This window comes from Buteo buteo, chromosome 7, assembly GCF_964188355.1.
Source record: "Buteo buteo chromosome 7, bButBut1.hap1.1, whole genome shotgun sequence".
Classification (NCBI taxonomy): Eukaryota; Metazoa; Chordata; class Aves; order Accipitriformes; family Accipitridae; genus Buteo; species Buteo buteo.
The window spans coordinates 37,819,975-37,831,884 of record NC_134177.1 but is presented as its reverse complement, the minus strand read 5'-3'; the positions used below and the strand labels follow the sequence as shown (position 1 = coordinate 37,831,884).

Sequence of the window (11,910 nt, the reverse complement as noted above, 5' to 3'; positions counted from 1 at the left end):
GTTAGCGTAGGATCCAGGGTGTCCGTCGTGGAGCCTGGTGTTCCTCGGGTGCAGCACCCCAGCTTTTCCTGCAGCTGTAACCACTAGATGTCAGATGAGGTCCAGCACCTCCATGGCGCAGCTGCTGTCCAGTGTTTTTCCCTTGGGATTTGAAGTTTTCCACATACAAAACTTGAAGCCTTTCTCTTTTGTTTCTTTTTGTATCTGTCCTATTAGCAACACTCTGCAAGGAAAGATGGCAGACTTTCATTTTTGTGACTTTGCAACAGCTGTTAGAGCACATGGGACTGTTCACACACAGCAGTTTGCCATCAGTGACATAGGCAAGGCCTCCCTTGGCTCCAGATTGAATTAAATTTAAACTAAAAAAAAAAAAAATAAAAATCAAAAATTACATTTTTAACAGAATTAGTGTGGCGTTCCTTTCTTCAGCTTTTAATTTCTAGGAGGCTTTGGTACTAGTTTTGGCTGAAGCACTACAGAAAAGAGAATAGTCCATTTGCCTAGGAAACTCTCAACCTCCAGCGATTTCTCTTCAATAACCCCGATTGAAATCTGTCACCTTAAGTCCCGTATCTGCTGTTCCCACTCCAAAGCAGTGGTGCATTGCTGCAAAGCACTGTTACCAACTCGGTCTGGAGGCCAGTGGGAGTTCTCCATCTCTCTCCAAGATCAGGTCCTGCATTCAGATGCCAGCCTTGTTTCTTTCCCAAAGCATGAATCAGCTCATAAACTCCATAAATGCAGCTTGTTTGTCAGGTGGGTCATTATATGTCAGGTGGGCAGTTAGTAGAAACACTAAGTGGTGTATATACTGAGTTAGAGGTTGCATCTCGCTGTGAACTAACCCATCGCCAGCAGTGAGATCTTACAAGGTCCATTTCATTTCTCACATCACAAGATGTGGAGTGAGTAAACAGGAAGAAAGTGGTTTCCAGTAATGTACTGTCTATAAAACAGTTTTAAACTTGGTACAAACAATTGTAATTATGAAATCAGCTTTCATGACGAAGTTTGTGGTGATTCTGCACAAGAAGCAGCAATCTGGCTATTAACAGAGCAGAATCCAGACAGTCCTGGAGGTATCTTCTTTAATATTAGTGGTTGTGTAATTTTGCTTTGCATACAGGGAAGTCCCCATGTTAAAATAATACGAAACCAAATTTAAATGACCATGTTTCTGATCTCAACAGCTGCAAACTACCATACTTGAGATTCAGGGGAAAGCTAAGCTTAGTATTTGATTTTTTTAATGCAGCCAGAGCAAACTTTTGTCTGTACAGCTAATAAGGGCATCAGGGGCTTTCCCTGTGCCATGGTTTGCTGCTGCTGATCAGTGGGGAGAGCCCGTGTTAGCTCCACTCATGGTTTGGGGCTACTGCCTGCCAGGAACAGGGAACACGGGTACTGCCTCGCTGACCAAGGCATCTTCCGCTCCCGGTTGAGTGTGGGTCCGGGCGGCTGGCTGGAGCTGGGCTCCTGCCGAGCATCCCGGGGAGAGCGGGTCCTGGCTCTGTTGGGACAGCCCAGCACTGGCACCCGTTGTAATCGAGGGTGCCCTTGCTGGGGACAAAAGTACTCCAGGGTGCACCTTTGCCTGCGAGCAGTGAGGTTGATAACCTGCAGCCTTTGTGTCCCTCCGGGCCGTTCTGCTCGGAGCTGGGGGCGGAGGAGGATGAAGATGCTGGTGCGCTGCCATCTCAGAGGGGCTTTGCAAGGGTCCCTCGTACTCTCCCAGTGGGAGGCAGAGGTCCATCTCCAGCCCACCCTGGGGTTTCCCCACGCCTGGGGTCCCCCGTGGCCGATGCTCCCACACAGCCCTGCGCCCCGGTAAGGCAGCGAGCGGAGCTGCGGTGCTGGGGCTGGCTCAGGTCCTTGGGGGCTGCTCAAGGGAGCCTTTTGGTGGCAGATTTTGGGGAAGCCACAGGTGACTGTCAGGAAATGACAATGCAAGGACAGGACCTCTTGTGCGCGCAGCCTGTGGCTGCCCCATCCTGCCTGCGCCGTGCCCCCAGCTTCCCTGCCTGCCCCGGGAGCACAGCACAGTCTCCCAGCCGTACAGACGACGGTGCTGCTGTCCCCGGGCTCAGGGAGCACATTACATACTTCATTCAGCCCACCCAGCTCTGCTCGAGAGGGCGAAGACTCCTCTGGTTGCCATTGCCAAGGCACTTGTCCGACCTCGACCCTCTGCGAAACGGGTGCTGCAGCACCCTGTGCCATCACCGGGCAGCGCCAGCAGTCAGAGGGGCCACTTGGCTAACGGGGCAGCTGCCCTGGCCCTGGCCCTTCACCGTCCTCTGATTTGAGAGGTGCCTCCAGGGCACCCCCGGGGCCTCCCTGCTGCCCTCCTCCTTCCCAGCCCCGGAGCCGCTGGAGGGGCTGAGCTGGAGACTCCCCACGGGAAACACCGACTCAATACAAACCACTGCGGGTGAACAATTACGGGTGTGATTGCAGCAGGGCTTCCGCTTTCCCGCGGGCTTTAACAGAGAGCAGAGCTGTGCGAAGGCAGAGGAGAGGGGAGGACGCCGAGACGCCTGGAGAGGCAGGAGCAGGGGCCGGAGTGGGACGCCGTGGCTAGGAGCAGCTATGGGGGATGTCTTCATCCGGCACATCGAGCTGCTGGGCTACGAGAAAAGGTTTTTCCCCAGCCAGCACTATGTGAGTATGCAGCGACCTTCCAACAAGCTGAGTAGCGAAGACAGGCCAGGGTAAAAACCTGGCCAGCAAAATTTTTTAGACAAATGTGACCGAGGGCCTAAGAGCATCCTTTTTTGGGGGGGAGGGTGGGGTGGTGGCTGATGGCATGAGCTGGAGGCAGCCAGAGGCTGAAATGTCCTGAACGCACAATATTTTGGGCACCTCCTTTGCAAGCCATCAGTTACTTTGCAGGCTTGGAAAGGGCTTTTCCCTCTTTGATTCCCACCTGTCCGCATGTTTCTGTCCCCACTCCATCCCTGCCGAGCTGCCCTAGCGCCCAGCTCGCTCGCTGCCTTGGGCTTTGCCTAGCGCAAAGCTACTCGCTTTGGGGTGGTGGAAGGAAAACACGCGGTGTATCTAAACCTGAAACACCTGCGGGGCTCCCTGGGGGCTTCGGTCACAGCGGGGTGCGGGGTCCCGCTCACCCACAGAGCTGTAGTGCCTTTGCTTTGCCCCTCAGGTCTACATGTTCCTGGTGAAGTGGAACGACCTCTCCGAAAAGGTCGTCTACCGCCGGTTTACAGAGATATACGAGTTCCACGTGAGTCACTCTGGGGCAAGAACTGGCCCCCAGCCCAGCACACCAGGGCTCTGGGTGGGGAAAAATAAGAGGGCAAATTCCAGGTGAAATTGCCCCAAAACAAACCTGGCTCAAAAGAGGCTCCTGGGTCCCAATGCTTCAATCTCCTTCACCCCTTGAAATGGGGAGCCATCGGCTCTGTGCTCCCCTGGCAGATTTCTCCCAGTGCCGAGGCACAGGGTCCAGCCAGCACATGCCAGTGGCAGTGGGGTGACTGCTGGGAAGTGGGGCAAGCTGCAGGCAGGGGTGCGGGTGCTACAGGGGCATATCCCAGTGCCATCCTCACAGCTTGTGCCTGGCTCTGCTCCGCAGAAAGCGCTGAAGGAGATGTTTCCCATTGAATCTGGGGACATCAACGTGGAGAACCGGATCATCCCACACTTGCCAGGTGAGCAGCAGGTGCTGGGCCTGGGGAGTGAAATAGAAATTGCAGCTTGTCGGGAAATTCCCCAGCGGGCCGAGCTCTGTGGGCTGCCTCCTGCGCAGGTGCTTGGTGCGTTTCTGTTCCCCACTGGGTTTGAAATCAAAACCCCAGAATGTTCTGAGCAGCGGTGGTGGTTTCTCCCAATACTCACCAGCCCCACAGACCCCGTCCTTCCTCCCTGAAGGCTGGGCACCCCGGAGACATGTCCTGCAGCATCGGCTGCGACCCCCAGCTGGTGCAAAGGGTCTGGCTTTGGGGAGGCTGAGCCCTCCTGTGGTGACACCATCACTGGGACTGGTTTTAGTGACCGTATGGCAACACAGATATTTTGTAAGAGGAAGTGATGCAATGTGTCTTCAATGACAGGGAATGAATTCCTGATCCAAAGAGCTGACGGTTTGTCCCCAAGCAAGGTGCAGGTCAGCAAAATCCCCCCTTTTATTTAATTTCCTGCTTTAGAGGAGGCAGGAAGGAGTATGAGAAATAGCTGCGGGTTGTGGTCGACGCCTCTTGAGGAGGAATAAACTTGCACCACCACAGCAGTGTGGGTGCCACGTCTTGGGGGGGCTCCCCTCAGGTTTGGTTGGACTAACATGGCTGTGCCGGGACCCTTCCCACGTGCTGCCGCTGCCATGCTGGGACTCTTCAGAGTGTCCTTGTCCCGTTTGGGGAACTGAAAGCACTGGGGGATGAGGCAGGCGTCAGACTGCTGCAGGGGATGTGGGGGTGTCATGGGCTGCACTCATGCAGCCCGACATGGGATTCAACACTGCTGTGGGTCAGGGCTGCCGGCAGCATTTTGGAGCCCTGGGGTCAAGATCGGCTGCTGCAGGACATGCACCATGGCCAGTGGGACAGAGGGACGTGTGTGTCTCCCCCAGCCGCAGGCTTGTCCCGAGCCCCTCCTTGGGCCCCGGTGCAGCTGCTGTATTTGTAGCCCAGCGGCTGGGCTTAGCCTGAGCACGGATGTGGGAGTTGTCCTGTAAGTGAAATGGGGTCAAACGGGGTCTTTTCTGGGCTTGCATGAGCTGTGTAAGGGTCCATGGGCTGCAGGGGGATGAGTCCAGCTGCACAGAGCTCTGCTCTGCACTGCCCATGGCACCCGGGCTGCGCGCTGCACCGTGCTCACCTTTCAAGCTGCACTGCCAAAAACGAGGAACCCGCAGCTGTAGCTCTTCTGCAAAGCAGCCGTGGCACTGCAGTCAGCTCCTCCCCAGCTTTTTCAGCACCATACATCGCCCTCCATGTGCATGCCAGGGCCAGAGCAGTGAAGGAGGAGACAGGGCCATGCTCCCGCAGAGCTTCACCTTATGGGCACCATGCAGCCATGCAGCACCCTGGGGCCAAATCCACTTGTTTTCAGGGCAAAATTAATGATTCAGAGCAGCCTGCTTGGGAAAGTTGTGAAAACAGGGCACTCCTCTGCTTTTTCTGAGTGCTTTCCCCTCTCCCCCAGCACCAAAGTGGTTTGACGGGCAGCGCTCGACGCAGAACAGGCAGGGCACGCTGACTGAGTACTGCTACACGCTGGTCAACCTGCCCCACAAGATCTCCCGATGCCTGCACGTGGTCAACTTCTTCAAGGTCCGTCACGACGACATGAACCCTGTCACAGACAGCCAGTGAGTCCAGCTGCCTGCCATTTTGGGGGAAATCCTGCATCCCCGGCCCCGGGTGCTGGCAGCAGCCCGCAGGGAGGGCACCACTGCCAGCAGTGAGGGGTGGCTGGTGTTGAGCTGCCTTTGCTCTGACCTGCCTAGAACCAAGAAGCCCGAGGTCTTCCTCCTGCCAAAGGATGCCAAGAAAAACCCCACCGGTAAGAGGCCTCAGAAGGGTCCAAGCAGCTGCCTCAGCAGCAGCAAAGCCTGGCAGGGAGAGGGGCAGCCATCCCATGGCAGATGCCGTGACTGACAGCACGGTCTCTGTGCCAGAGCTGCAGCTGGGAGGAAACCACAGCCTTGGGGGCAATGAGTCCTTGTCCTGGGATCCAGCTGGTTTGGGACCAGAAGAGGCTGGGAGAGTGCTTTGGGCTGTCCTGGGGCTGCTTTCGGCTTGCCTGAAATAGGGTATTTCTATGCTGGGGACTGGGAGAGGGAACGTTTCTCACTTCTCCCACGCAGACATCACGGGCCCCATTGTCCTGCAAACATACCGAGCCATCGCCGACTACGAGAAGAGCTCCACATCTGAGATGGCTCTAAAAGCTGGGGACATGGTAGATGTTGTGGAGAAGAGCGAAAGCGGTATGTGTCCATGTCTCCGAAGAGCCCCCGAGGGCCAGCCCCCTCCTACCTACCATTTCAGCAGGGACAGGGACTGCCCTTGCATCTCATGTCCAAATGCAGCATGCGAGTTAGTTACGCCAGTGCATGAGTTAAAAGGTAGGCGGTTATTTCAGGGTCTCCTGATGGAGAGGCTCAGAGCAAATGCAACTGGCAGGACTGAACCTCTTGGTGCTTCCTGCCCTCTTGGGACATGTTTCACATTCACATGGAGCCACATGACAGTTGGTTTTGGCTGGGGAGGGTGTGGGGCAATCCTAGAAAACCGTGCAACTTCTTTGCATGCCTCAGCCTATGAGGTTTCCTGCCCAGGAGGAAACAGGATGAACTGGCCAAGCTCCCTCGTTCCACCATGTAAACAGAGACCGTCCCCGGTGCCATCCCCTCCATCCAGGCTACATGGATGCCTGCGCCTGCCCCAGCCAGGGACAGACCTGGTGCTGGTGCCCCCACAGTGTCCCCGCAAGACCCTCTGCTCTTGCCCACGGCTGCTTTCCTTGCAGGATGGTGGTTTTGCCAGGTGAAGAATAAACGGGGCTGGGTGCCAGCTGCCTATCTGGAACCAATGGATGGTCCTGATGAGTCTGAAGAGCAGGAGCCCAACTACGCAGGTGAAATGTTGGGGTAACCGGGGTGTGCACCAGAGCACCAGTGTGCCGCACCTCCCTGCTGGGATGGTTCATTGCAAGGCCCCAGTCAGGCAGTCCGCACTAAGCAGGACCGCTGGGCAGGGAGATGTTGCTGGAGGAGCTGCCAGGAGGGATAAATCTCATGGTTAGGTACCTCAGTGTCAACCTCAGGAGCTTCCCATGACCTGCAGCTCAGCAGTAGATGCTTGTTTTGGCTGATCACACAGGCACATCTTCATCCAGTGGCCATCCTGAGCTAGATGGGTGAACACCAAGTTGCTGGGTTAGCAAAGGAGTATGGTGCAGCATCCGAACCGAGGCACAGGCTTTCCCTAGCGCTCGGCTTCTGTGCTGTCCTTATCAGCTCTCCGCATCGCCCCACTGTGACAGTGGGGCCTTATCGCACAGGAGCAGAGGGAGGATCCTGCAGACTCATGCTGATTGCTCTCCAGGCTTCGTCTTTGTGGTTTTCGAAACACTGCAACAGACTATTAGCACAACACTTCTTCCTCATTTAATCATCTGAATTATAAACACGGTCTTCAGCAGAGATAGGTGTGCTTCCACTGCTTGCATTCACCAGCTTTCTCCTGGAGAGGTGCTGGAGGGGCTGGGATGAGCCACTGGCACTGACAAGTCTGAGGAAAGCCTGAATCCAAACTTGGAGACCTGAAGCACCCTGAGTCTTGCCTAAAATGTAGGGTAGATGCCCTGGTGCCTCCTCTCCTCAGTGGCTGGAGAGGCTGAGCCCCATCCCTGGGGTGGTAGCACACAACCCACTGTCCTGATTTTGTGCACAGGTGAGCAGTACATTGTCCAGAAAAGCTACACAGCCGTGGAGGAGGACGAGCTGACCCTCAAGGAGGGTGATACCATTGAAGTCATCCACAAGCTGCTTGATGGCTGGTGGGTCATCAGGTGAGAGATGCCAAGAACAAATCAGGCAAGTGGGATTTGGGCGGAGGGAAGGGATGAACCGGCCGTTCTGCACGTTGGGGCTGTGAAAGCCACTGACCGTTTTGTGCTGCTGCCCAGCACTTCCTTTTTGCAGGGCTGCTTCTTGTAGCCTGTGGCTTTGCCAAATGTTAAATGTTGCAGCTGGGGCTTCCTCTGCTGGGGGCTTCAGAAATATCCAAGAAGGAGGCAGATGAAAAAAAAAAGTATCTGATATTTTGCCTTTAAGTATTCTGACACATTGTGCTTTGCGAAACCTTAGCTTTCATCATAGCCCTGGCCTGCCCTGCAAACTCGGGCTTTCCCAAGGGGAACCCCAGCTGCACCTGTGTTCTGGAGAGTCACAGATTGCGCATTCACAGCAGGACACGGCATGGCTGCAAACCCTGGGGATCCTCCTGCCGCAGCCTGTGCCCAGGCGAGTGGCACCAGGAGGATCTCCTGGTGTTTGCAGGTGTGCTGGGCTGGAGGGGGAGATGGGCCAGGGACCAGGGAGTGTTCTTAAGCACACAGCAGCAGGGTGTCTGGCAGGAGGCTCTGAGCAATGCTTCAGGCGCCCAGCGAAACCCCGAGGGGAGATAATATGAGCTGGTAAGACCCTGAAAGCTGTGAGCCATTGCTCTCTCTGCTACTTACTTGCTTTTGGGACTCAAGCCACACTTTCAGGGAGAGCCACAGGCACACAGGGTGGGAGGACAGTCAAAGCCCCCCTCACTGCAAAGGACATGAGAAATAACCCAGCCAGCACCAGCTGGGGACAGGCATGAGGAGCTGGTGGTTGCAGAGCCACGGCTGCAAGTGATGTTGCTTTGTGTTGCACTGCAGGAAGGATGAAACCACAGGTTATTACCCCTCCATGTACCTGCAGAAAGCTGGGGAGGCGAACACCTCTGTGAAGAGTGAGCTGAGGAACCGGATTGCTCCTCCACGGAGGTAGGAGAAGCTCTGGGTGGGGGCAAGGAGGACTAAAGCTCGTCTTCGAGAGGGTGAAATGAAACCAGACAGTGATTTGTGGTGTCCCTTGCTCACCCTGGCAACGAGGAACTTCCCAGGAGAGACATGAGCAGGGCAAAGACAGAGCAGGAGGCAGATCCTGCAGGGCTGCAGCAAAAATAGCTCAGTGCTCCCCGACTTCCAAGGGTGGAGAGGCACCCCAGCATTTCTGATGCAGGGCTGCATGATCCTTGCTCTGGCAGGTCCTCTAGCCAGGCGTATTTCTCCTTGTCCTTCTGCAAAGTTTCTTTTCTGGGCTAATCTTGTTTAATTTTCAAATTGGCCTTTTTCTTATTTCCTAAGTGCATCCACTGAATCTTTGAGAAGCGAGGAGAGATTTGACTAATCAGAGTTGCCAAATGGCCTAATCTGATGGGAGGATTTGAGCTAATGGAAAGGATTTTATTTTGATTAAAAAGATAAAAAGCAATAATAACTCATTAATTCCGATGCAAAGAAAACTGCTAGGAAGGGCAGAGCTTGCCTCTATCTTTTCTTCCCTACAAGAAAACACGGCAGCCTTGCTATAAAATCTCTCAAAATCCAGCTCTGCTGGAGCACATATTGAGTGTGAGACAGTGTAAAATGGCCCAAATCCACCTATTTGAGCACAATGATGCTTACTGATACCCTTGGAGGAGGTGAGGTGGCCTGTTTCAAGGACAGTGACTTGCCCCCCATGGTGAATGCTGTCCCTGTGGTGCTGGTGATGGCAGCCAGCCTGAGCCCTGTTGCAAAGGTGGAGACCTGCCATTGTGGGCAAGAGCTTTGCTATGAAATGGGGTGCTCAGACCAGGGAAGGGCTGAAGGTAGATGGGAATGTTGCCTTGAGCAGAGCAGGAGGACGATGCCATGGGGTGGACATCAGGAGCCACCTTGCTCATGCCCTGGTAGTGAATACAAAGCAGTGGCTTCCATCTGCTTGCCTGGGGACGGTCCCCAACGCTGGGGGTTCCCCTGTGGCAACATGCCGCCGCACAAGGCCAGGCTGCTCAGCCTTTCACTTCTCTCAGTAGTTTCTCTGCTGTGGGTTCAACACCGCACATACAGGTGCACACTGACACGTACCCCACACTCTGTTCCCCTGGCCCAGGGACTGAGCCTTGGGCGTCGGGGAGCCATGCCAAAGCCCACACCAGCATCTTAGTGTTGCAGCCAGTATAGATGCCATATGTGTATGTCCATCCATCCAAAAGCAAAGCTGTAGATCAATTCCAGGGCTTTCTCGAGCTCTGGGGAAAACCTCACGCCCATCTCATCTGATCTACCTTGCCATCCCCATCATTACTTTCCAGGCTTGTGCTCGGGCTTTACCATTCAGTATTTGCTTCCAAAGCATCACTCCAGCTGTCTCCTAACATGCTGTACATCATGTCTCACCTATGCCTTCCCTCGAGGCCTAGCATCCCCCTGCTGCTTTCCACCAGGTGAAACCAAAAAGCAGATATTGGGGTTTGGGTGAGGCAGAAGAGGAAGCACGGTGGGGAAATCCTCAGTGAGAAAGTGCATGATGTGAGAGCTGCCAGCATGGAAACTGAAAGTTTTGTTTCTCACTCACTGCAGATCCACCATCCGAAATGCAAAGAGCATCCACAAGCAGAGCCGGAAGCTGATCAGCCAGGAGACCTACAGAAGGAACAGCAAGAAGTACATCCAGAGCCAGAGGAACATGAAGGAAAACTTGCAGAACAAGGCCAAAGTCCTCAGTAAGTCTCGATAGGGCTTTTGCCCCGGATGTGGGCTGAAGTCCTGCAGGCACAGCTCATGTCCTCCAATGCCTGTTGCTGGAGCTGTGGCACGAGCAAAGAAGCCTGGGAATCCCTGTGCCATGCTGAAAGATGTGGGTGGGGAGGAGGAAACGAGTCTTCTTTTCTCCAAACCCTCTGCAGTTCATGCCCCAAGGTTGGGCTGTCCCTACAGGGCGGCACGGCCTCTGGCTCTGCCCCATCACAGGTGGGAGGTGATGCAGTAGGACAACACTTGTAAGTCACACGTTGCCTGTCCACCCTTCTCCTGTGGGGAAAGCATGTGCAGGGAGGTGTTTCTTTTCAGTGAGGTTTCTTACCTCTGGTCTGACAGAGAAGGAGCAGCACATGGTGGCATTTCTGCCCTCAGTAGGTCCTGGTAAAAGTAAGCCCACATTTAGGACCTGTGCTTTCCTCTGTGCACCTAACCTCACCCGTGCTGCTCTTACCATTACCATTATCATGTATGTTAGCTGTCAGCAAAGCACACAGAGGGAGGCGGTGCATAAAGAAGGAGGCTGCTGTTGAGGTAGACGCTTTAGATCTGGTAATCCCTGTGCAGGGTCCATGACTTTCCCAAGGGAGAGCAGCTCCTTGCACAGACCTAGAGCTGGGCTCCCGCCCAAGCAGAGCTCCCAACCAGGAACCGATGGGCTCATCCCACCACCCTGACCTCCAGGGAAGACCATCACACACAGCTGAGACAGGAGGAGAGGCAGAAACTTTGGTGACCATTACATGAACGTTCACATGAAGGTGTGGGGTGGTGGAGAGCTCTGACCCATCTGTATGTCCACTTTACCTGCAGTTGAGAAAAATGAGCAAGAGGAGAACAAGCCCAAGGCTCAGCCTGCTGTTCCTCCCCGTCCCAGCAAAGACCTCATCCTGAACCGCTGTACCGAGAGCACCCGGAGAAAGATCCTGTGAGCCCTCAGCCCCCCACACCAGCCAGCCGATGCTTTATCTCCGCCAGCTCCTGCGCAGCCGGGGCTCAGAGCCAGACTGGGGGATCCAGGTGGCTCTGGCAGCTGCCGCAGGCCCCGGGTCACTGCTGGCCACATCGGCGCAGCCCGGCGCCCATCTTCATCCGCTGGTACAACAAGCCCAAGATGTCCTAATGACACTGCGAGGAGAGCTCCAGCCCCGCTCCACCGGCTCCTGGAGGGCTGAGGCCACTGGGGACCCCTCGCCACTAGACCCCCTTTTTTTGTCTATTTGTATTTTGAATGATTTTGCATCTTTCACCAATAAAGGAGAGACACTTCATAGATGTATTTCAATGTCCGGGGAGCAGCCTGGTGGCCGGCAGCAGGAAAGGCATTTCTCCCCGGCACATCCGGCGGGGTATTGGGCAAGGGAGTCTTGCCAAAGATGCTGGCAGGGAGGAAATTTGGTGGAGGGGGCAAAAGGACAGCAGCTTCCTCCTGGAAGGCAGCTGCTTCACTCCGTCTAATAGAAAGCAAAAGCTGGGGTGTGGGTATGTGGTGTTCGCTGCGGTGGGGTAGGAGCCATGAGGCGAGGTGGCCACGTCGAATGGCAGCAAGGTGTGAGGGTCGCACGGGGCGGGTGGCCCAGGGCCCGTGGGGCTGCCAGGTCGTGA

The 11,910-nt window shown here is 55.2% G+C and overlaps 1 protein-coding gene across 2 annotated transcripts; it reads left to right on the top strand.

Annotated features, from left to right (window-relative positions):
* Positions 1–2,476: 2,476 nt before the first annotated feature.
* On the top strand, positions 2,477–11,567 carry NCF1 (neutrophil cytosolic factor 1). Of its 2 annotated transcripts, XM_075032444.1 has the most exons (11): positions 2,496–2,664; positions 3,164–3,244; positions 3,596–3,671; positions 5,164–5,329; positions 5,468–5,523; positions 5,828–5,950; positions 6,493–6,600; positions 7,419–7,536; positions 8,398–8,505; positions 10,129–10,271; positions 11,119–11,567. In XM_075032444.1, exons 1-11 carry the CDS (start codon positions 2,593–2,595, stop codon positions 11,235–11,237), a joined length of 1,170 nt encoding a protein of 389 aa, XP_074888545.1. In that variant the 5' UTR covers positions 2,496–2,592; the 3' UTR covers positions 11,238–11,567. The 2 variants fall into 2 exon arrangements, with proteins under 2 accessions (XP_074888544.1, XP_074888545.1); XM_075032443.1 differs by lacking the exon at positions 6,493–6,600 and having other exon boundaries at positions 2,477–2,664.
* Positions 11,568–11,910: the final 343 nt, after the last annotated feature.

What these genes read in the sequence shown, in the direction of transcription:
- NCF1 (XM_075032444.1), top strand. Translation starts at nt 2,593, where the DNA reads ATGGGGGATGTCTTCATCCGGCACATCGAGCTGCTGGGCTACGAGAAA. An exon ending in CAGAGATATACGAGTTCCAC is followed by an intron (nt 3,245 to 3,595) that starts GTGAGTCACTCT and finishes TCTGCTCCGCAG; the next exon opens with AAAGCGCTGAAGGAGATGTT. An exon ending in TGCCAAGAAAAACCCCACCG is followed by an intron (nt 5,524 to 5,827) that starts GTAAGAGGCCTC and finishes TCTCCCACGCAG; the next exon opens with ACATCACGGGCCCCATTGTC.